Here is a 21,145-nt window from a genome sequence, read left to right as displayed (position 1 = left end):
TAAAATTAAAAGGCTTTATTATAAGCTTTATTAAAGCTTTAACTCAGTAAATTCACATTTAAAAATATGATAACCAACTGCTGATTAGTAGCAGTGATGAGGCAATGGGACTCACAAATTATCCCCAATATGTAATGTCAATCTTTCTCTACCTAACCTGTTTCAATGAGGTTGTACTAAGCATTACAACATATCTGACTGAATCCCTTTCTTTCACTCACACCTATCTATGATTGGATTTAGTAGCCTCAACAAGGGAGAAAAGTCTGAGATATAAATAAATTATACTATTAAAACTCTATCCAACTATAATTTTATATATATATGTATATATATGTATGTATATGGTTATAGGAAGCGGAGTACAGCATTAGGAATAGAGACAGTGGAAATGTAAAAAAAAACACACAAAAAGAACTCTATCACTGCTCATTTTAACACCCTTCAAACCAGATGGGTGTCTCACTGGATTCTTTATGTTCCCAAAGGTGGCACAGGTGGAATTTAGAATGACAGTAGTATCATATACAGAGGTACCTTTCTTTCAATATAAAGAGAGCACCCAACTGTGCCAAGACTGTGGAAGCAAATACAGCCAGGACTTCTAATCTTTCAAACCTGAAATCAGAAAATTAATTCGATCAGCATAACTCTTTCAATTCACAAACCAGTACCTCTAGAAGACATTTACATTCATTTATTCACTCACTCAATCTACATATGTGCCTACTATAAGCCAAACACTGTTAGACCAGACTACAGAGTTTCTAAAATAATAAACTGAAAATCACAGATTAAAAAGATTGCCTATTTGTACAACATATATTCCCCAGACCTACTTATGGCTCTTATTTATCTAGAATAACCATCATCTAATTAACAACTAACACTTAATTGACTCATCTTGTGTCAGTCAAAGTGCTAAATATATGAGGTCAGACAATTAAGTTTGCAAACACATCCTAGAAAAAGTGCTCCATACCTCATTGCTGAATATCACTATGGTCACCTTCAAAGTACTCCCGTTGGGAAGCTATGCATCAATGCCAGCGCCTAGTCCACCCTTCAAAGCAATTTTGGAACTATTTTCTGGAATGGCCATCAGAGCTATTGTCATATTACACTTGATGTCCTGAATGTCATTAAAATGTCTTCCTTTCAATATTTCCTTTATCTTCAGGTAAAGAGAGAAGTCATTGGGGGCCAGATCAGGTAAGTAGGGAGGGTGTTCCAATAGTTATTTGTTTACTGGCTGTAGCGGGCCAGCCGCCACGACTCGAACGGTTCCTGACAAGGGGAGTGGGAATGCAAAAAGGCACTCACACTTTGATGATGGCGATCGCGGACCCCAGTGTTCCTGGAGACGCTGAGTTTATTCTGTCCCCAGAATTTATACCTTCTGTGGACGTGCAGTTTAGCAAGTACAAAAATGCATTACCTAGTTAACAGTAAAACTTTAACTTTAACACAGGAGACACAAAATTTACTGAAACTCCCAAATGTAATTATCTTATCAATAGCCCTGATAGGCATCAGCCTTCTGTTCTGGGAACTGGCCACTCCCACCACATTCCTGAGCAGCATGCAAGCACTCTCCAGATGCAGGCAGAGACAATTGCTTCAGGGGGAGGAAATAGGTTAAGTATAAACCGAGCCATTCTGTTAAGGCTTTAAAGTTAACTGCAACCATGGCTCCCCACAACTGGCTAAAAACTCCCTCATGGACAGTGCCGTGTGAGCTGGTACATTGTCGTGATGCACGAGGCATGAATTGTTGGCGAAAAGTTCAGGTCGTCTAACTTTTTCACGCAGCCTTTTCAGCACTTCCAAACAGTAAAATTGGTTAAGTGTTTGTCCAGTTAGTACAAATTTATAATGAATAATCCCTCTGATATCAAAAGAGGTTAACAACATCACTGCAACAAGTTCAAGAACTTAATTGTCAGACCTCGTTTTACCACATCTAAATCTCCCGACACCTTACTGAGGGTTACTTTATCCACTTAAAGAAAACGAAAAGAGATAAGGAACTAGAAACACACAGAAGGAAAGTTAACTGTTTAGAGTCAGAGCTACGTAGCAAGTAGAGAAGCGAGTATTTGGAACTCGAGTATTCTGGTTCCAGATTTCATAACTTTAACCACTTACAATATTGCCTCTCACTTACACATATAATTGTAGTTAATTATGAGCATGTCTTATAATCCCTAAACTATCAGCTGGATGTCAGGGGCTGTTGTCTTGTTTTAGTTTTTCCCATAACACATAGGTTAATGACATTCAATACTTGTGGTAAGTATGAATGCTTAAAATTTTTCAAAGAAATAATTATCTTCAGAAAAGATAATAAAAGTAATTAAGAATGTTCATTCCATTGCTGTTTATAAACGAAAAGTGTTGGAATTAACAATAGAACATTATGCATTATTAAAAATATAATAGAATGTATTTGACATGGAAAGATGTGAGTGAAAAAAGTAGGGTATAAAAGTATGAACTATGTGAATGCAGCAGTTATTTGTGAAAATTGATAAGCTGATATTAAAGTATATATGGAAATGCAACAGATTAAGGAAAGCAAAGATAATCTGAAGAACAAGGCTTTAGACTACCAGATATTGAGATTTGTTTCAAAACTACAGTAATTAACATAGTTCAGTACAGGCATACCTCGGTAATATTGCGGGTTTGGTTCGAGACCACTACAATAAAGAGAGTATCACAATAAAGTTGTAATCTTTTTGCTGGTGGAGTGTCTTGACTTCAATTTATTTTTTAAAAAAATCTGTGGAGCACAATAAGGTGAAGCACAATAAAATGAGGTATGCCTGTACTAACCTAAGACAGACAACTAAATTGAACAGAAAAGAGAACACAGAAACAGATCTACACATACACATTCACCTGATTTACGAAAAAGGTCACCCATAAAAGCAGATTAAAAAGAATGGATTTTTAAAAATAAATGATGCTATATCAATTGACCAGCTATATAGAAACAAACATACACAAAGATATAATACAGAATAAGATATGGTTCCTGCTACCATGAAATTTGTATTTTAAAGGGGCAGAGGGAATAATAAATTATAAGTTCCGGTAAATTCTATTGAGAAAATTACACTAGTCTGATGTGACAAGAAGCTAACTAGGTGATTTATTTTAGAATCTGTTTTAGATTGGGCCTAGTCACGTAATGAATGATATTAACATCTAGTAATCTTAAGATTGGAATAAGATGGAGCTCATCTTGCAAAGATCAGGTGAAGAGCATTTCAAGCAGAGAGAATAGCTTGTACAAAGCCCCTACGGCAGGAATGAGTTAGCTGTGTTCAAATTACAGAAAGAAAGTGTGGTACAGAAGGCATGAGAATGATAAGAGAAGTAGGCAGGGTCCAGCTCATATAAGGGCTTTGTAAATTAGGGAAGAGTCAGGATTTTATTCTAAGTATGATGGGAAATTATAGATGGCTTTAAGAAGAGTGACAGCACGATTTGGGTTTAAAAGGGAAAACCCTCCGGCTGATTTATGGAGAAATGAACTATAATGGGGGAGAGCAGAAACATGGAGAGCAAGCAGGATGATGGCTATTGATTAAGGCAAGAAATGAAGGTAGCTTGATTAGGATGGTAGTAGTGTAGATAGAAATGGGGGTGGGAGCACATTCTGGATGTATTTTTAGATTACCTTGACATAACTTGCTGATGCCTAAATGTGGGTAGAGAGAATAATCAAAGATAACTCCTAGGATTTTTTGCTTGAGCAACTGCGTGGTGGTGTATTTACTGAGATGGGAAAAACAGCAGAGAAACAGGTTTTTGGGGAAGAAAACAAGAATTCTAGTGTAAGCTTCAGATACCAATTAGACACCCCTGTGAAGATATCAAAAAGGTAGTCTGAAATGAGAGATCTCAGAGCTGCAGAACTGGATTTGGAGTTACTAAATATAGATATTTCAAGCTATGTGATTGATTGCAATTATATCTGAATGATTAATTTGATTGTTCAATTGCTTCCTATTTTCCTGTTCACTCTAAGCAAGTGGGCCAAAATGGAAGCTGTCATATCCTTACTTGACCTTGTCTCTTGGCCATAGTAACTTATTCAAAGACTAATCTGTTCCATCATGGACTAATCAACAGTTCTTTCTCATATTTTTCTGAACTAGAGCTGGAAAAGAGTCCTTTCCTCTCTAGGATGAAGGTAAGAAGGTACGAGTTATGGTCTGACTAGGAGTTAACTTTGTTATCTCCTACTCTTCATTGCAGGATGGTAAAGTGGTCTGAGAAACTGAAACTGAAATGCAGAGAAAAGCAAGCCTGAGAGTTCTAGTTCTTATGCCAGTTACCTTAATTTTTCTATATTTTGGTTACATAAAATACCAAAGTCCCCATTTTTCCCCCCCAAGCTAGTTTGAGTTGGATTTCTGTCACTTGACAACGAAAAGCCTTGACTGAGAGTCAAGATTTCCATATACAGATATCTATACCTTACAAATGATTATCATAGTAACAGTCCCACCCTATCAAATTTCAGTGATCCTTATATCTTCATTTTGCATTAACATTTTATGTTTACTTTGTCCCATTATTAAAAACAAACAAACATACAAAAAACCCAACCTGATTTGTTCAAAGAATATAATCCCAATGAATAGCATGGTAAAGAAGAAGGATAAATTTGGTTGAAGAGTTTCTTTACCAAAGTAAAATTCTTCTTCAAGTTGTTTCCTTAAATTTGAAAGCAACTCATATTTTTCTAGTATATATTTTAAAGACCTCTAATATAAAAGATTATCTTCCACATTTCAGTAATTTCTAAAACTATAGAAACAGAAATCTCAAACTCTTTGTTAGTCCATTGCTATCAAAACATCCAGTCTTAATTTAATTTGAACATTTCGTGTTAATATTTGTTATATAAAACAGAAAAGAGCCTAATGTCATATTAAAAGAACATTTTATTTTAATATGTCTTAAATTTACACATTGATGTTTCTTACCTAGAATCCTCTTGGAAGAGCCTTTGCTATCAACTTTCACTATTTGATCATCATTTCACTAAGCAGGCAGCATTTATTTTCTAGAAATACTCTACCTAGCTCATTACTGCCTAATATAACAACTATTTTAATAACAATAAGTTAGCAAAAAATAGTTTGAACTTACCCAAATGAATAGACAGGGCTAGGTTTCCTCATCATTATCCAGTAACTTATTAAACATGTCATTAAACTAAGTAAAATGAAAAATAAATTTAGCATTAGAACTACTGCTAGAAGAGAACATGCAGAAAGAAATTAAGTTTTCAGAATTCCTAAGTTGCTGAAAGTGTGTATCAGTACTTACACACACTAATTTAGTAAATTATGTAATAATTTACAATCTATTCACAATGAGCATCGTAATATGTGATACTTTTAACATGTGGAGAAACTGAAATAAATTATGACACATCATTAAGTCAGTTAAATAGAACCTAAACCCATACTTTCTCTACTCAGTAAGTTATCCACCCTGAACGGTTACTATAACTGAGCATGCAAAAAAATGACACAATAATTATGATAATATATTTCATTCTAGGCATATACAATACATTTTAACTTTGATAAACTTTATTTAATCTTCATTAAAAGTTAAACTAAATATTAATAACACCGTGACAACATTCTGGATTGGATAAAACTATATTCATTTTTTGAAGTATAGTGGAGATTCACTCTAAAACACCTTACTACATATGAAATTCAGGTAATTCAGTTCAGATTGTTTGAGACCGATAAAGTAGATTTAGTTACATAATTAATGAAAAGACTTCCTTATAACATCCTCCTATGGCATGGAGCTTGAAGATACCAAGGTTTAAGCATTTTGCAATCCTTATATGGAAATATGAAAGGCCCCATGAAGCAGGGAGCCAACAGGTTGTCTCCCTAGTTCACAATTACTCATTTCTCAGCTATTAATGCCCTTCAGTTTTTTCCTATGTACACAGTTAAAGTGGGAATTGGTATGTTATATGACCCTGTTCTCTGGCCACAGCTGACTCCCACACAGGCAGGCACCTGGAGCAGCTGACCTAACTAATGCTAGGTATTCTCTTTTCTGTTGTTATGTAAATGGGATATTTTCCTTCACTATGTCTATTAATTTATTGTTTGTATTATATGTTCTATGTTGATAATTTTACTTACTTCGCAGATTACTTTCCTTTAAGCAATGAAAACCATGAATTTAGTTTAACAAATTCTTCATTAGCTTTAAAACATTAGGAGATTTTAAAAAACTTACCTAAATAGGTCAAAAATGGTCAGGTAAGTATAGGCAGTTAAAGCTGTAAAACACATTGATTAAAATGTTATTGAAAAAAAATAGTTACTCAATCCATTGTTAGAAAATATAGCAAATCACTGAAATTGTTCATTCCAGGAGTGTCCATTACCAAAAAAACAAAACAAAACAAAACAAAAACTGACTCACTGATTAACCTCATACACTGGCAATTAACCAGTAAATTTTATTAGTATATGTAGCCAAAGTTTGTGAGTCCAAAACCTTACTTTAGAACCTGATTTTTCCATCAGGAAAAATAAAGCAATATATGCTCAAAAGACCTGTGACAGTATTTTTTTGCCTTCTTCTGTCATTTGAGTACTATTTTAAATGTATTCTTTGAATAGCAGGATGAAAATAATGGTACATAAAAATATAAGAGGTCAAGACAATAAAATATTACAGATTTCCCTTATAAGTCTCAAAATCCTATTTAAAAATGCCATAAACTGAAGTACTAATCTATCACATTAAAAAAGAATCCCAGGGGGCCGCCCATTAGGTCAGTTGGTTAGAGCCCAGCGCTCTTAACAACAAGGTTGCTGGTTTGATCCCCACATGGGCCAATGTGAGCTGTGTCCCCCCCACAACTAGATTGAAACAACTACTTGACTTGGAGCTGATGAGTCCTGGAAAAACACAGTTAAAATAAATAAAAGTTTTTAAAAAAAGGAATCTCAGTTTTTGAAAAAGATTTAAAGTGTTTTCTTAAAAAAAAAAAAAGCTCATTTAAAAAGATAATGCTTAACAATTGAACCAAGCTTTATAGTTTACAAAGCACTTTTCAAATGGATTCTCTCATTTAAATCTTTTGAGTTATATTTCAGAATAATATATTCTGTATAAAGGAAGATATATGTTTATTTTAAATCAGAAAAATAAAAGTGAAACTAATAGTTAATTCCAGAAAGTAAGAATGGCAACATACCTATACTGTTAGTAGAACTGCACCACATAAGCAGGAAGCCAGTACATGTTAAGTTTATTGCACCAAAAAGCAGTATCTTCCAGGACTGTGAAAAAGAAAATAATTTGTGAAAAAGAAAATAAATTTTATTTGCATATTGCTGATAAACTTCACTGAGTCTATTCAAATTAATCTAATTCATATTTTTGATATTCAAAGGAATAAACACAACATCCTTCAAATAAGTCAGTTCACATTTTCTAAATTTACCAAAATTATCATCAACCAACTTGTTTCTAAAAGAATAATTCTAGATGGGAAATAATACAAAAGAAAATAAACTCTAACACATAAACTCAAATATCGTTTTGTTTCTATAAATATGTACATAGAAACAATGATAAAGCAAATGGGGCAAAATGTAAGAAATTGGTAGATTTGAGTAAAGGGCATAAAGGATTTCCTTATACTAATCTTGTAACTTTTCTGTAAGTTTGAAATTATATCAAAACAAAGTTAGCCCACAGAAGGCAGTACTTGATTATTTATCAAATAAATTGTATGAAACAGGACCAGAAAATAGGGAAAGCACTTCTATAGTTTAGAAGTTCATAGAAGAGGGAAGACCTGAGATACACCTTGAAAAATAGCTAGGATTTAGTCAGAGGAAGGGCATTCTAAAAATAAAGGAAGAAGACATCAAGAAGTGAAGTGCTTTTTATTTTTGCTCTGCTCCACTCCCTACAAAGAAGGACCTAGTTTGTTTGAAAGCAGAGGTGAAAAAAATTAGTGAAAAGGCAGTTATTTGGAGGTGTTAAAATTAAACAGATAAAATTGCAAAGGTCAAACGTGGTATAAGATGGTTTTAGATCGCAGATGGAAGGTGTAGTTTAGAAAAGAAGAGCACCACCTCTGAGAAAGGTGAGGATAAAAATGTGACTGAAGGGATAGAAAAATTGTGAGATAGAAAGAAGTGACTGTGAAGTAGCGTTATAGAAAACAAGAAGCAAGGCCATTTTCCAAAATTAAGGGATATGGTAAAGTAAGACTGGAAACTTAAATCCAGAGGAAAATCTGCAGAAGAGCTGTTGTGGCGAGTATACTATTAAAGCATCAAAGAGGAGAACAAGAATTAACAGCATGAATTTATGGTAGACACCATTTGGAACTTCCTCTACACCCAGGAGCAAAACCAGAGATGCAAGTGAGGTAGGGGTGTTTGAGACTTAAGAGCTGATATGACAGGGTAATGGGACGAGGGACTTTAATACTAGTGAGGACATTAATGAAATGAGTGGACATGGGATCTAGTCAGGACAGGGATTCAAGAACAGTCAGGAAAGGAGGATAAAGCATGTAACTTGAAAATGATACTCTCAGCAGCTCTACTACTAAATCAACACATATTTGAGTGTCTGTTTTGTAACAGACACACTATTCTAGGCACTAGAAATACAGTAGTGAACAAAATACAGACCTTCTAATCCAGGTAGGGTGAGAGACAATAAGCAAATACAAAAGGTCAGGTGGTGATAAATGCCAAGAAGAAAAAATAAAGTACAGTAAGAACACAGTAATGGGAGCTATGGAAGAGGTGCTCTTCTAGATAGGATGGTCAGAAAAGACCTCTTTGGTAAGGTGACGTGTGACCAGATATCTGAAAGAGACAAAGGTGCTAAGCATGCAGATATCTGGGAGAGAAAATGTGAACCACGGTGCAAATGCCCTGATGTAGTCACACAACAGCCTAGCCAACTGTCCCTCCGTGTCTTTCCTTAAGGAAAGAAGAGTCTGTGAGACTGTGCCTTTCTGGGACTTTGTTCCATCCTTATGTTTACACCTTATGTCTCTCTGTCTGGTCCCCAAAAGGTTTGCAGCCAAAGACGGGTAAGATATCTCATGGGAGATACAACCTAAGCCAGGCGGAACCGAGTGGGGACCTCCAATGAGTTGCCTTAGAAAAATATGGGAAGGGGCCTTGCCTCCCCTTCCCCCTGCCTGGGAAAAGCTGTTGCCGGCTCTGGCTTTTCCCTGGCACCTGTTTGTGAGAGAAGTTACAAAAACAATAAAGATCAGTTCTTTCCACTTAGCTCAAGGGCACTGTTACAAAATAACCTTAATTAGGACATTGTGGGACCTTGTGCTTCAGCTGTTGACTGACAATGGGTGATTGAGATAAATGTTTTTCTGTTATGATGTGTGAGTTTCAGAGACTGTGTAAGAAACAAGGTTGGTTTCTCTTGTTTTTGTATACCTATTCAATAAAAACCCCCAGTAGGCCTTATTCTGGGCTCCAGTCCTCTGAGACTGAGAGACCCCTGGCCTTCAGAGAGATTTAACTGCATTAAGTCTCTGTTTGTTTCTTTCTTAAAAACTTAACCCAAACCGCCCCTTCTCGCACCCTCACTGCCCCTGTTGCGCTGGATGCGACACCCTGATAGAAGAGTACCTGGCTAAGGTCAGCTAGTCAAGACAGGTGAGAGGGAGTCTGGGGCTACATCAATCAAGTAATGTCTTGTATGCCAGGAAAAGAATTGGGATTTACTCCAAATGGAAACTTAGTTTTCATTTTTAAAAGATCATTCTGGCTTCTCTATGTATAATATACTGCCTGGGGGCAAGGATGGAAGTAGGAAGACTATTTAGAATGTGATTGCAATAATGCATGTGAGAAATGATGGTAGCTTTGTAGGTGGTAAGAAGGTATTAGGAGAGTCAGATTCTGGGTATTATATTGAAGATAGAACTAGCAAGATTTACTTACAAAATGGACCTGAGATGTAAGGGGAAGCGAGGGGTCGAATAACTCCAACGTTTCTGGTCTGAGCATTTGGAAGAATAGAGTGGCCACTTAGTGAGGAAGTAATAGAAAATCAAAGTAAAGGTTTGATCATATTAAATTTGAGATGCCTGGTAGACATCCAAGTGGAAATGATGAGAGGGCCATTATATATCGGAATCTGGAGGTAGGGGAGAGGTTAGGGATTGAGATATAAATATAGGGTCATCAGCATGTGGTAGTGAAAGTGTCACCTAGATGAAATGAATATAAAGAAGAGAAGCTGGAACTAAGTCCTGGGAACTCCAAAACGTATAGATCACATAGATGAAAATGACAAAGGAGACTAAAAAGTAATGGCCAAGTAAATAGGAAGAAAAGCAACAGTGGTGTTTCAGAGTCAAAGTGAAAAAAGTGCTTTCAGGAGGAAGTGATAAATTTTTATCAAATGCTATTGGAGGTCAAGTAAGAAGGGAAATGGAAATGGAGATGACTATTGATTTTGATAACACACAGGTTATTTTACCTTGTAAAAACTGTTTCTGTGGACTAATGGAGACTAGAGCCAGACTGGTATGTGTTTAATAAAGAAAGGGAAAAGATAAAGTGAATAAAGAGAGTGAAGACAATTCTTTTAAGTAGTTTTGCTATAAAAAGCAGAGAAATGGATTGGTAGCTGAGAGTGGAATATATGGCATGCAAGAATGATGCAAGAAAGAGAATGATGGAAAAAGGACCACTGATGCAAGAGACAGAGGAAAAATTATAGGAATATTGTTCTTGAGTAGACAACCAATGGAAAGATTAGTCTTATATAGCAGACCAGACAGTTCATTCATAGAAACAGGAAAGAAGGCAGAGCGTTAGTAGATGTGCTGATGATAGAATGTGGAAATTTTCTTCTGATTACTTCTTTCCCTTAGTGAAACAGGAAGCAAGATCAACAGGTTAGAGAGACAATGAATGACGTTTTGGAAGTCTGAGGAAATGGTATGAAACAGTTGTTTAGGAAAGTGGGAAGCTGAATGAACTGTAATAAGAAGATATAGTAGGGCAGCACTAATGGTAATCATGAATTTAAAGTAAGACCAGTCAGCATGGTTTTTGTTTCCTCAGCTACATTTAGTTGCTTGGGTGCAGGTACAGAGTGAAAGAAAGTGAACTTAATGAGGTTAAAATTTGCCAAGGAAGTATGATAGGAAGTATAACAAATGGAAGGGAGGCACAAAAGAGCTGAAGGCACATGCAAGAAAATGGTAATAATGGACTACAGAATCTAAATTGGATAAGAAAGCAAATGGGGATAAGAGAGGTAAAAAATAGTGAAAATATGGCAAAGTCAATGGATTAGAAGTCCTAGAAAAATTGAAGAATTATTGGAATTGGAGTAATAGAAGTGAACTGGAAAGACAAGAGATGGTGACTAATGAGTGAAATGCCTGAAAATGAGAGAATGGGAAGATAGTTATTATAAATGATAAGGTCTATGGTTTGATCATAGGAGTGGATGGCTGGGAGGGATGGAGGACAAGATTATTTCTGGTGACGAAGTAGGGAACTGAAAGTTACAAGGATCTTCCACATGAAATATGAAATCACCAAGAACTAGCACAGTAGTAGTGAAGAAATGAACCAGATAGAGCTCTTAAAATTTAAATTATGATCGAGATTATCTGCGTAATTCTGGATTTCTACATCACTTTTATTCCTACTACATATTCTGCAGTATTCTGTGCCTCAGTAATGTGCACTATTAACGAATTTCCTATTTACCTCTGTAATACAGTTGCTTTCCATCAATATCATAGAGCTATATCTATCTGTTCTCAAGAGATCATCCTAAATGGACTAGATACACAAGAAGCAGATGAATTCCCTACAATTGGCTCTTGAGTTTAACATTCAGGACATGATATTTCCAAATACTAGAATTATTGAGTTCTAACAATATTCCAAGGTTTCAGAAACAGGATATAGTGGTAAAGAACAAAGAAGTCTCTAGTTTAGTATCACAATACATGGCCAATACCATTAGCACTGCTTATTATGTTCCATTGAAGCTAAGTTTATTTAAAATTCATCAAATATTTATTGGGTGCTTTTCTTTTATAAAAAATGAGCAAAACAGACATAATCACTGGCCCCAGGGAATTTATAATTTAGACAATAATGAGAGCAATGAAAACAGAACAATAACTAGAAAGTCAACATTGGTAACCAAAAGGGTACCAATTATATCTTTTCATTTACAATCTCAAACCATATTTTTCCTGCCTTATATTAAAAATGAGAAAACATGGCTTCAGACTACATCCCTTTCTTTTTTAAAAAAATTAATAACATAAGGCAGTCACAAAACAGTTTTTCTTTAAAACTCTTTAGAATTAGAATAAAAACTAACAAGCCTAGCTTCCGTCTAAGCAAAACAAATGTATGCCAAACTACTGTAATTTTACATTAAAAAATTACTTACCCAACATAAAAAAATGAGGACGGTGTGGTGGGATCGAGAATGATTTCTACTTGCCTTAAAAACTACTTTTTTCCCAATGTTATAATGTTTGTGCAATAAGTAAAATTAGGGTTAAGGAATAAAAATAACTTACCCTTCGGTCAGCTGCTACAAGTCTAAATTCCTGTAATAACTTGCCAAAAAAAGATCTTTGTGGTTTTCGAAAGAGATGAATTGTCCCCTTTAAAACAAACAAAAATATACAAATCAGTATTTAAGTATCTAAATCCCACTAGAGTGGGATTTGCTACTCAAGAACAGGAAACCATGTGAGAAAGCCTCAGTACAAAAGAGTTCAAGTACATATGAGAAATTAGCTTATGATTATCCAACATCAGTGGGAGAAAATATGAGTTAGTGAATAAATGGTGTTTAGAAAAAAAAGTTGGATCCTCACTATACTCCTTAACTCTAATTTTTTTCATTATTTTAAAATTAAAATATAAAATTATAGAGTACTTGAAGAAACTATGAATGTAAAATTTTATAATTCTGGAGTTGGAGAAACTTTTTTTAGTAGGACATAAAACCAAGAATCTATGAAAAAAAATTGATAATTTGGTTGCTAAGTGTCATGTACTTAAATATTTGGGTTTTAAGTTTAACAAAATATTTTCCTAAATGGTAAACGTCACAATCACCATAACAATCAGTACATTTCCACCTCACTAAAGTTGGCAAATTTGACTCAAACACTAAAAAAGCAGCGGAACTGGGTGTTAACAGATTAAAAATGTGAAAAACTTTCAGATCCAATTCAAGCAGAGGCACGATTTTTCTATAGTTAGTATCTAGGAACATCTCAGTAGTTATAGAAAAGCACAGCTCATTCCTTCAAAGCTTATATATACCATTAATTGCATTATGCTGTGACTCAGGTAAGGCAGAAAATAAGGCCTAGTACTAGAAATCTGACATAAGAAACAGCAGGAAGTTTATCATTGTTGAGGCCAAGTGATGGCAACATAGGGGCTCATTATATTATATACTCTCTACTTTTGTGTATGTTTGAAATTTTCCGTAATAAAAAAGTAGTAACGTAAAAAATACTTTAAAAGGTAAAAATAAAGCATCAGAAAAAGTGTTACTAATTTTGGTATCCAAATAAGGACCAGTGTATGTGTGTAACCCTAAGACTCAAAGCCAATTCAGATGAAAAGGAACAATATGCCATTCTCCTCTGAGATGTTAATAATTACTAATGTTAATGAGTCTACTCTGTTCTTAAACAATTACATTTTCATCCCAAAGATAATTCTGCTTACTGCTCACTATCACTGGATATCGTCTAACTTCAGCCCACCTTAAATTATTTAAGTTGCTTTAAATTTCAAGTTAAGACAATCAATGAGGGATTTCCTAAACGCAGGGGCCATTTCTGAAGCCATTCTGATATTGAACAAAAACACAAAAATACCACGTTCATGTCACTCTTTCCAAAATAATATTGGCTCTCCATGACTATCAGGATCAACTGCACATTTTACAATCTGGAATTCAAAATCTCCAATGACTTAGCCTCAGTTTCTTTCCAGTTTTATCTCTTGCTCCAGATAGAAATCCTAAACTCCAACTAGATCGGTGTACCCATGTCTCATGATCATACCACTCTATAGAGTGAAAAGGCCAGTCTTGTCTCACCCAAGCTCCAATAGCCCTGTAACACTTAGCAAGTTACTTGGTCTGTTTCCAAATCTAAATGAGAGTAATGAATAGATTAAGAGTACTAGAGTAAGGCAGGAAGTACTCAATTGCATGTTTCACTTCCTACATGAATACTTCTTAGATTATTCCAAACTATAGGGCATTTTATGCCATTTACTTTGTATGTAACCATAGGATAGTCTTCATCTTTTCATCTTACATTGTAAGTTAATTTTTTAGTAACTTCACTAATGACAAGGGCTCTATAGTTCCTTAACATGTTTTTAAGACAGCACTGTGCTTTGCACATAGCATGTTCTTAATAAATAATACATAATGGGTGACTCATAAAACCTTTCTGCCCAAAAACTTTTCAAATAAAACTTAAATGGGGCCAGCCCGGTGGCTCAGGCGGTTAGAACTCCATGCTCCTAACTCCGAAGGCTGCTGGTTCGATTCCCACATGGGCCAGTGGGCTCTCAACCACAAGGCTGCCACAGTTAAATTCCTCGAGTCCCGCAAGGGATGGTGGGCTCCGCCCCCTGCAACTAAGGTTGAACAGGGCACCTTGAGCTGAGCTGCCGCTGAGCTCCCAGATGGCTCAGTTGGTTGGAATGTGTCCTCTCAACCACAAGGTTGCCGGTTCGACTCCCGCAAGGGATGGTGGGCTGTGCCCCCTGCAACTAGAAACGGCAATTGGACCTGGAGCTGAGCTGCGCCCTCCACAACTAAGATTGAAAGGACAACTTGACTTGGAAAAAAGTCCTGGAAGTATACACTGTTCCCCAATAAAGTCCTGTTCCCCTTCCCCAATAAAACCAAACAAACAAACAAAAAAACCCCAAAAAAACCAAACAAACTTAAATGCACAAAGAAACATGTCCCAAGTGAAAGAACAGGACAAAGCTCCAGAAAAAGAACTAAACATAATGGAGACAAGAAATCTACCAGATGCAGAGTTCAAAACACTGGTTATAAGGATGCTCAATGATCTCAGGGAGAACTTCAACAAAGAGACAGTAAACATAAAAATACAGATAGAAAACATAAAAGAGAACCAGTCAAAAATAAAGAATACAATAAGTGAAATGAAGAGTACATTAGAGAGAATCAACAGTAGACTAGATGAAGCAGGGGCTCGAGTCAGCAATTTGACAGAGAAAGTAGCAGAAATACCTCATCAGAAAAAAAAAAGAAAAAAAAAATGAGGCCAGTTTAAGGGGCCTCTGGGACAACATCAAGCATACCACTATTTGCATTAATGCGGTACTGAAGAAGAGGGCAAGGAATTGAAAACCTAATTAAAGAAATGACCAAAAACTTGCCTAACCTGGTGAAGGAAATAGATATACAAGCCCAGGAAACACAGAGAGTCTCAAACAAGATGAACGCAAAGAGGCCCACACCAAGATGCAGCAAAATTAAAATGCCAAAGGTTAATGACAAAGAGAGACTCTCAAAAGCAGCAACAGAAAAGCAGTTAGTTACCTACAAAGGAGCTCCCATAAGACTGTCAACTGATTTCTCAACAGAAATTTTGAAGGCTAGAAGGGACTAGCACAAAATATTCAGTGATGAAAAGTAAGGAACTACTACCAAGATTACTCAGCAAGGTTATCATTTAGAATCGAAGGACAGATGAAGAGCTCCCCAGACAAGAAAAAGCTAGAGTTCATCACCACCAAACCAGTATTACAAGAAATGTTAAAGGGACTTCTACAAGAAGAAGGGGGGAAGAGGGAAGAACATAAATAATAAAATACGAATAACTATGTATCTATCAACAATCACTTTAAATGTAAATGAATTAAACGCTCCAATCAAAAGACATAGGTTGGCTGAATGGATAAGAAAACAAGACCCTTACATATGCTGACTACAAGAGACTCACCTCAGATAGCAAGACACACAGACTGAAAGTAAAATGATGGAAAAAGAAATTTATGAAAATGATAAAATATTTAAAAAGATGGAGTAGCAATACTTATACCAGACAAAACAGACACCATAACAAGAGACAAAGAAGGACTCAGTAATCCCACTTCTGGGTATTTATCTAAAGAAACCCAAAACATTACTTCAAAGGGACATGAACATCCATATGTTCACTGCAGCATTATTTACAATGGCCAAGATATGTCCACCAATGGATGAACTGACAAAGAAGAGATGGTATGAATATACAATTACTTAGCCATAAAAAAGAATGAAATCTTGCTATCTACAACAACATGGATGGACCTAGAGGGTATCGTGAGTGGAGTCAAAGACAAATGCCATATGATTTCATTTCCATGTGGAATCTAAAGAACAAAATGAACAAATGAAACAGAAAGAAACTCACAGATACAGAGAACACTTTGAAGGTTGCCAGATGGGAGGATTGGGGGGATGGGTGAGAATGGGGAGGGATTCAGAAGTACAAATTGATAGTTACAAAACAGTCACAGGGATGTAAAGTATAGCATAAGGAATATAGTCAATAATATTGTTATAATTATGTATGGTGCCAGATGGGTACTAGATGTATGGGTTGATCACTTTGTAAGTTATATAAATGTCTAATCAATATGTTGTACACCTGAAACTAACATAATATTGTATGTCAACTTTAACAGAAAAATAAAAATTAGAAAAATAAAACTGAAAAGATAAAAAAAATTAAATGCTATTTCTCAATATTACTATTTAAAATTTAGTGCCACAGTTATTTATTCAGTGTTTTATAAAACAAATATTTATTGAAACTTTCTCTGGGCCAGGCTGTACAAGTTTCTGGGAATACCAGAGTGAATACACAGGTCCTGCTCTCAAAGAGCTTACAGTCTAGGAAGTGAGAAAGACAAGTATTATTTTAACATAGTCTGGTAAGGGCTATAGGTGCTATTGGTAAAAAGCAGCAAACTATCATATGAGCATAAAGGAAGCACCTAACAGATCTTGAGACATGGCAAAGGCTCATGAAAGCTAAAGGACATGTAAGAGTTATTATGCTGATAAGGATGGGGGGGTAGGAGATAGAAAACAATTCCGGCAGACAGAACAGCATGTTCAAATTAGGTGCAAAGTCCTAATTCTTACAGCACAATCTGTAAGCTATTCATTGTGGCTGGAATATGGATGTGTGCAAAAAAACAGGCTGTAAAGGTAAGAAGCTTCACTACATATGGCTTTGTGTGCCATGTTAAACAGGATTATCTTGAGGGCTATAGAAAAAAAAAAGTGAAGCATTTTAAGGATGTGGCATGGTCAAATTTTTAAAAATTTAAGTCTGCTACACAATGACAAATGTTTTAAAGAAGAACATAGCTGGAAGGTATTTGGTAAGCCAAAAATATTAAACAATAAACTTTTACCCAATTTCTGTGTGTAAGTAGGGATTATACAAAATTTACAAAAGATAGAGTATGTGAATAAAACTAATTTTTTTTACCATATCCAGTCAATAAAAAAATAAAAATAAAAACTTAACAGTGACAATAGCTTAGGCACAGAAACGTGGTCATTTTCTATGTAGGCTATCCATGAAAGATCCATGAATTTTTCTGATAAAATTGTGTGTACCACTTTTAACACTGAAATCAGAATCAATCAACTGCTTATGTTTATACAAGATTCAAAGAACTATATATATGCTTTATACAGGCATAAAACGACCAATTCCTCTAACAAAATTTAGATTTAACACCATATCCTCCAAACCATAAGATATACTGGCATCTACAATCGCAGGAAAAAAGCTGCAATAAGATGCTTGACTAACACCTTGACTTTCTCCAGCCACTGGCCTTCTGAAAGTTGCTGTTGTATCAGACTATCTGGCACTCAAGAAAGCCAAGCAGCAGAGGTAGGGGGGGTCCGCCTCAATACTCAACTCACAACCCTATTTACGCCAGCGTTAGCATCGCTGCTGTAAGCATCACTATTACGGTCGTGGCTGCTGTGCACTGGTTTTCAGATCTTTTGTTGGTGCTGTAGTCGCGGACTCCGGCAAAGACTTATTTCCGATACAGAGTAAATCACAGCGGGGGAAGCCATAAACTCGCCAGGAGCTGAAAACTCGGCCTGGAGCCATCCGGGAATCACGAATCACGGGCGGCAAAGTAACGGAGTGAGGGAGAGTGGGAATCAGAGCGCTGGGGGAAATCTTTCGGACACCAGCCGCTTCTCCCGGGGCACTGGGGAAGGACTCTGACGACCCCTCCTGTGGGCAGCCGTGGCGTTTCAAGGCCGCTTCAGGACCATACAAGGTAAGAGGAATCACTTACGAGACAAACCCTCATGCCCCCCACCAACTCACCATGATAAGGAGCCCCACAGCTCCCGCCGGAAGACGCTCTGGGAGCTGGTTTTTTGCCGTAAAGCGGAAAGGGTGGGGCGTGAGAAGTGGATTGGCGGCGAGCGACGCGGGGGCGGAAGTGCGTGTCCGGGCCTCCTGTTCCAGCCCCACCCCCTTCCCGGCAGCCCCTGCGTTCTATCGAAGCGAAGGCGGTGGCTAGAACGCCTCAGAGCCCTCAGAGGAGTGGGTGGAGCGTTAAAGAGCGGAAGGTATCAGTTCTAAACCACACCTTGTATTTAGTTGTCATTCTATTTGATTTCCTTCACTAAGGAACAGTTCCTTAGTTTTTCTTACTTGAATTTCATGATCTTTTGAAGTTATATAACAGTTATTTTGTAGAATGCTTATGGAGTAAATTTAGATTATGCAACTTTGACAGAGATATCACAAGTGATTATCGCATTTTTCTCATTGACCCTATTATGTGAAATTTGACTCATTAATAATAACTTTCATTGGCATTTACCAGTTTTTTTCCACTATAAAGTAACTCCCCCTTTCTAATTAATGTTTTGTGGGGATGTGTTTTGAAACCATGTAAATCCTCATCACTTTTTTTTTTTTTTTTTTTTTAAGGAGAGCGCACCTCACAGCTGCCCATGCGGGATCCAACTGGCAATCTTGGTGCTACCAGCACCACGCTCTAACCAACTGAGCTAACTGGCAACCCCTTTTCATCACACTTTTGATTTATCCTTTTACTTATTTAGATATTCACATTGGCTTATGGTTTCTTATTTTATCTGATGGGTCATAATCCATTGCTATAGTTAATTTTGATGTTCACATTTGTCTAGTGGGAGGCACTCCAATGATTCATCAACACTCGAGCACTTTCTTCTTTTCTGGCACAACATATTTCAAGTTCATCATATATGTTCTGTCCGCAACCCTGGAATGGCCCATTTCACCAAGGAGCCCTCTTTCCTTTAGTGGATATTATAGACTGAATGTTTGTGTCCCTCTAGACACAAATTCGTATGTTAAAGCCCTACACCTCAATGTGATGGTATTTGGACGTGGGATCTTTGGGAAATAATTAGGGTTAGATGAGGTCATAAGGGTGGGACCCTCATGATGGGGTTAGTGCCCTTATAAGAAGAGATACCAGAGAACTTGCTGTCTTTGCCTTGTGAGGGTACAGCGAGAAGGTGGCTGTTTCCAAGCCGAGTGAGAGCTCTCTCCCAAAACCAGTAGGCTGGCACCTTGATCCTGGATTTGTCTACCCTACATAACGGTAAAAATAAATTTTTGTTTAAGTCACCAAGTCTATGGTATTTCTGTTAGGGCAGCCCAAGTAGACTAAAACTTTGATACCAAGAAGTGAGGTGCTCTTTACAAAAGACCTAAAAATGTGGCAGCTTTAGCAGACTAAGTGGAGAATTTGGAAGGCAAGACATGGGTGTTATGTGTGCTCCTTGCTTTTGGGGATGTAACTGCTTCCAGGTCTCTCAATGGAGAGAACTAGGAAATATATATATGTGGATATTCACATCTTTACATCTACATTTCATCTATTTTTATATAACTTAAATCACGAATTCATACTTTTAAATCCTATCCCAACCCAACCCCACAGGTTTCATTCTTTGCGTTTTCTGTATTTATAACCCTTGTATTCATAACCTTTCTGTATTTATAATTCATAACTTTCTCTGACAGTGAGAAATATGTCTCTGCTATGGTTAATATATTATTTATCAGGTCTCCTGTAACCAATGTGCCATATTTACTAACACCTTTCCCCCCACACTCCTCTCTATACGTGAGTGCTTATTCCTCATTAGAGGTAGTCCCTGCTCATCATATAATTTCCTCACTCTGTCCCTAACACCCCATAACAAGCTGCCCATCATTGTAGATACCTTCCTTGTCCCACTTGGTCTCTTGACACCCCCACTTTGGGCCACCCTATGTCCACTCTCCCCATTGTGACCATGTTTTGAACCACTGTGAAATAGCAGGATTGAGATTGCTATCCTTAGAAAGGCCTGTTTGCAAGGTTGGTGTTTGGCTGGCATCTGGGAACTTGAATTTGGGGTACATTTCCTACCATTGCTTAACTGATAAAGTGGCTCACTATTGCCTAAGACATGCCTAACACTTCCACACGTTTTTATAACCTGATGCTAGAGGAATTAAGTCTACCCTGTGTAATTCCATTGGAAGAGAAGTCTTGGAAGCTGGTGCTTGGTTTCCTTTGGACTTTGTGCCATACTTTTTTCCTTTGCTGGGTGACAGATTACAATATGCATCCTTATCAGTCTACCTAATATTAATACTATACCACTTTGTGTATAATATTACCTTATTTCAATATAATTCCATTTACTGCTCTCTCCTGTCCTGTGCTATTTTTTCTCTTTTACTTCTACATATAAATACCACACACTGTAAATTTTTTTAAACAGCCGATAAATTAAAAAAAATTCTTTCATATTAACTGACATATATATCATTTCCAAAGTTCTTAATTCCTTCCAGGAGATACGGGTCCCCATTGAGGATAATTTTCCATCAGCCTGAAGAATTTCTTAAAGCATTTCCTATGTCAGTATGCTACCAACATATTCTTACTGTTTTAACAGCTTTTGCTTTGCTTGAATATTTTAACTATAGAATTTTAAC

General features: G+C 36.5%; 1 protein-coding gene across 2 annotated transcripts in view; it reads right to left on the bottom strand.

The window, feature by feature from the left end:
• The window catches only part of SLC30A6 (solute carrier family 30 member 6), a 33,789-nt gene extending 15,186 nt beyond the window's left edge, over window positions 1-18,603 (bottom strand). The window contains exons 1-6 of one of the 2 annotated variants that reach the window (XM_019741662.2): window positions 18,479-18,603; window positions 12,629-12,715; window positions 7,265-7,349; window positions 6,295-6,337; window positions 5,170-5,235; window positions 538-618 (exon numbers count right to left, since the gene is read on the bottom strand). In XM_019741662.2, the coding sequence (XP_019597221.2) occupies window positions 538-618; window positions 5,170-5,235; window positions 6,295-6,337; window positions 7,265-7,349; window positions 12,629-12,715; window positions 18,479-18,481 (365 nt within the window). In that variant the 5' untranslated portion in view covers window positions 18,482-18,603. Of the gene's footprint in view, window positions 1-537; window positions 619-5,169; window positions 5,236-6,294; window positions 6,338-7,264; window positions 7,350-12,628; window positions 12,716-18,478 lie in introns of those variants that run through there. The other variant, XM_074331860.1, reaches the window with a different exon arrangement.
• Window positions 18,604-21,145: the final 2,542 nt, after the last annotated feature.

This window comes from Rhinolophus sinicus, linkage group LG05 (assembly GCF_036562045.2).
Source record: "Rhinolophus sinicus isolate RSC01 linkage group LG05, ASM3656204v1, whole genome shotgun sequence".
Classification (NCBI taxonomy): Eukaryota; Metazoa; Chordata; class Mammalia; order Chiroptera; family Rhinolophidae; genus Rhinolophus; species Rhinolophus sinicus.
This window is presented reverse-complemented; position numbering and strand designations above follow the sequence as displayed.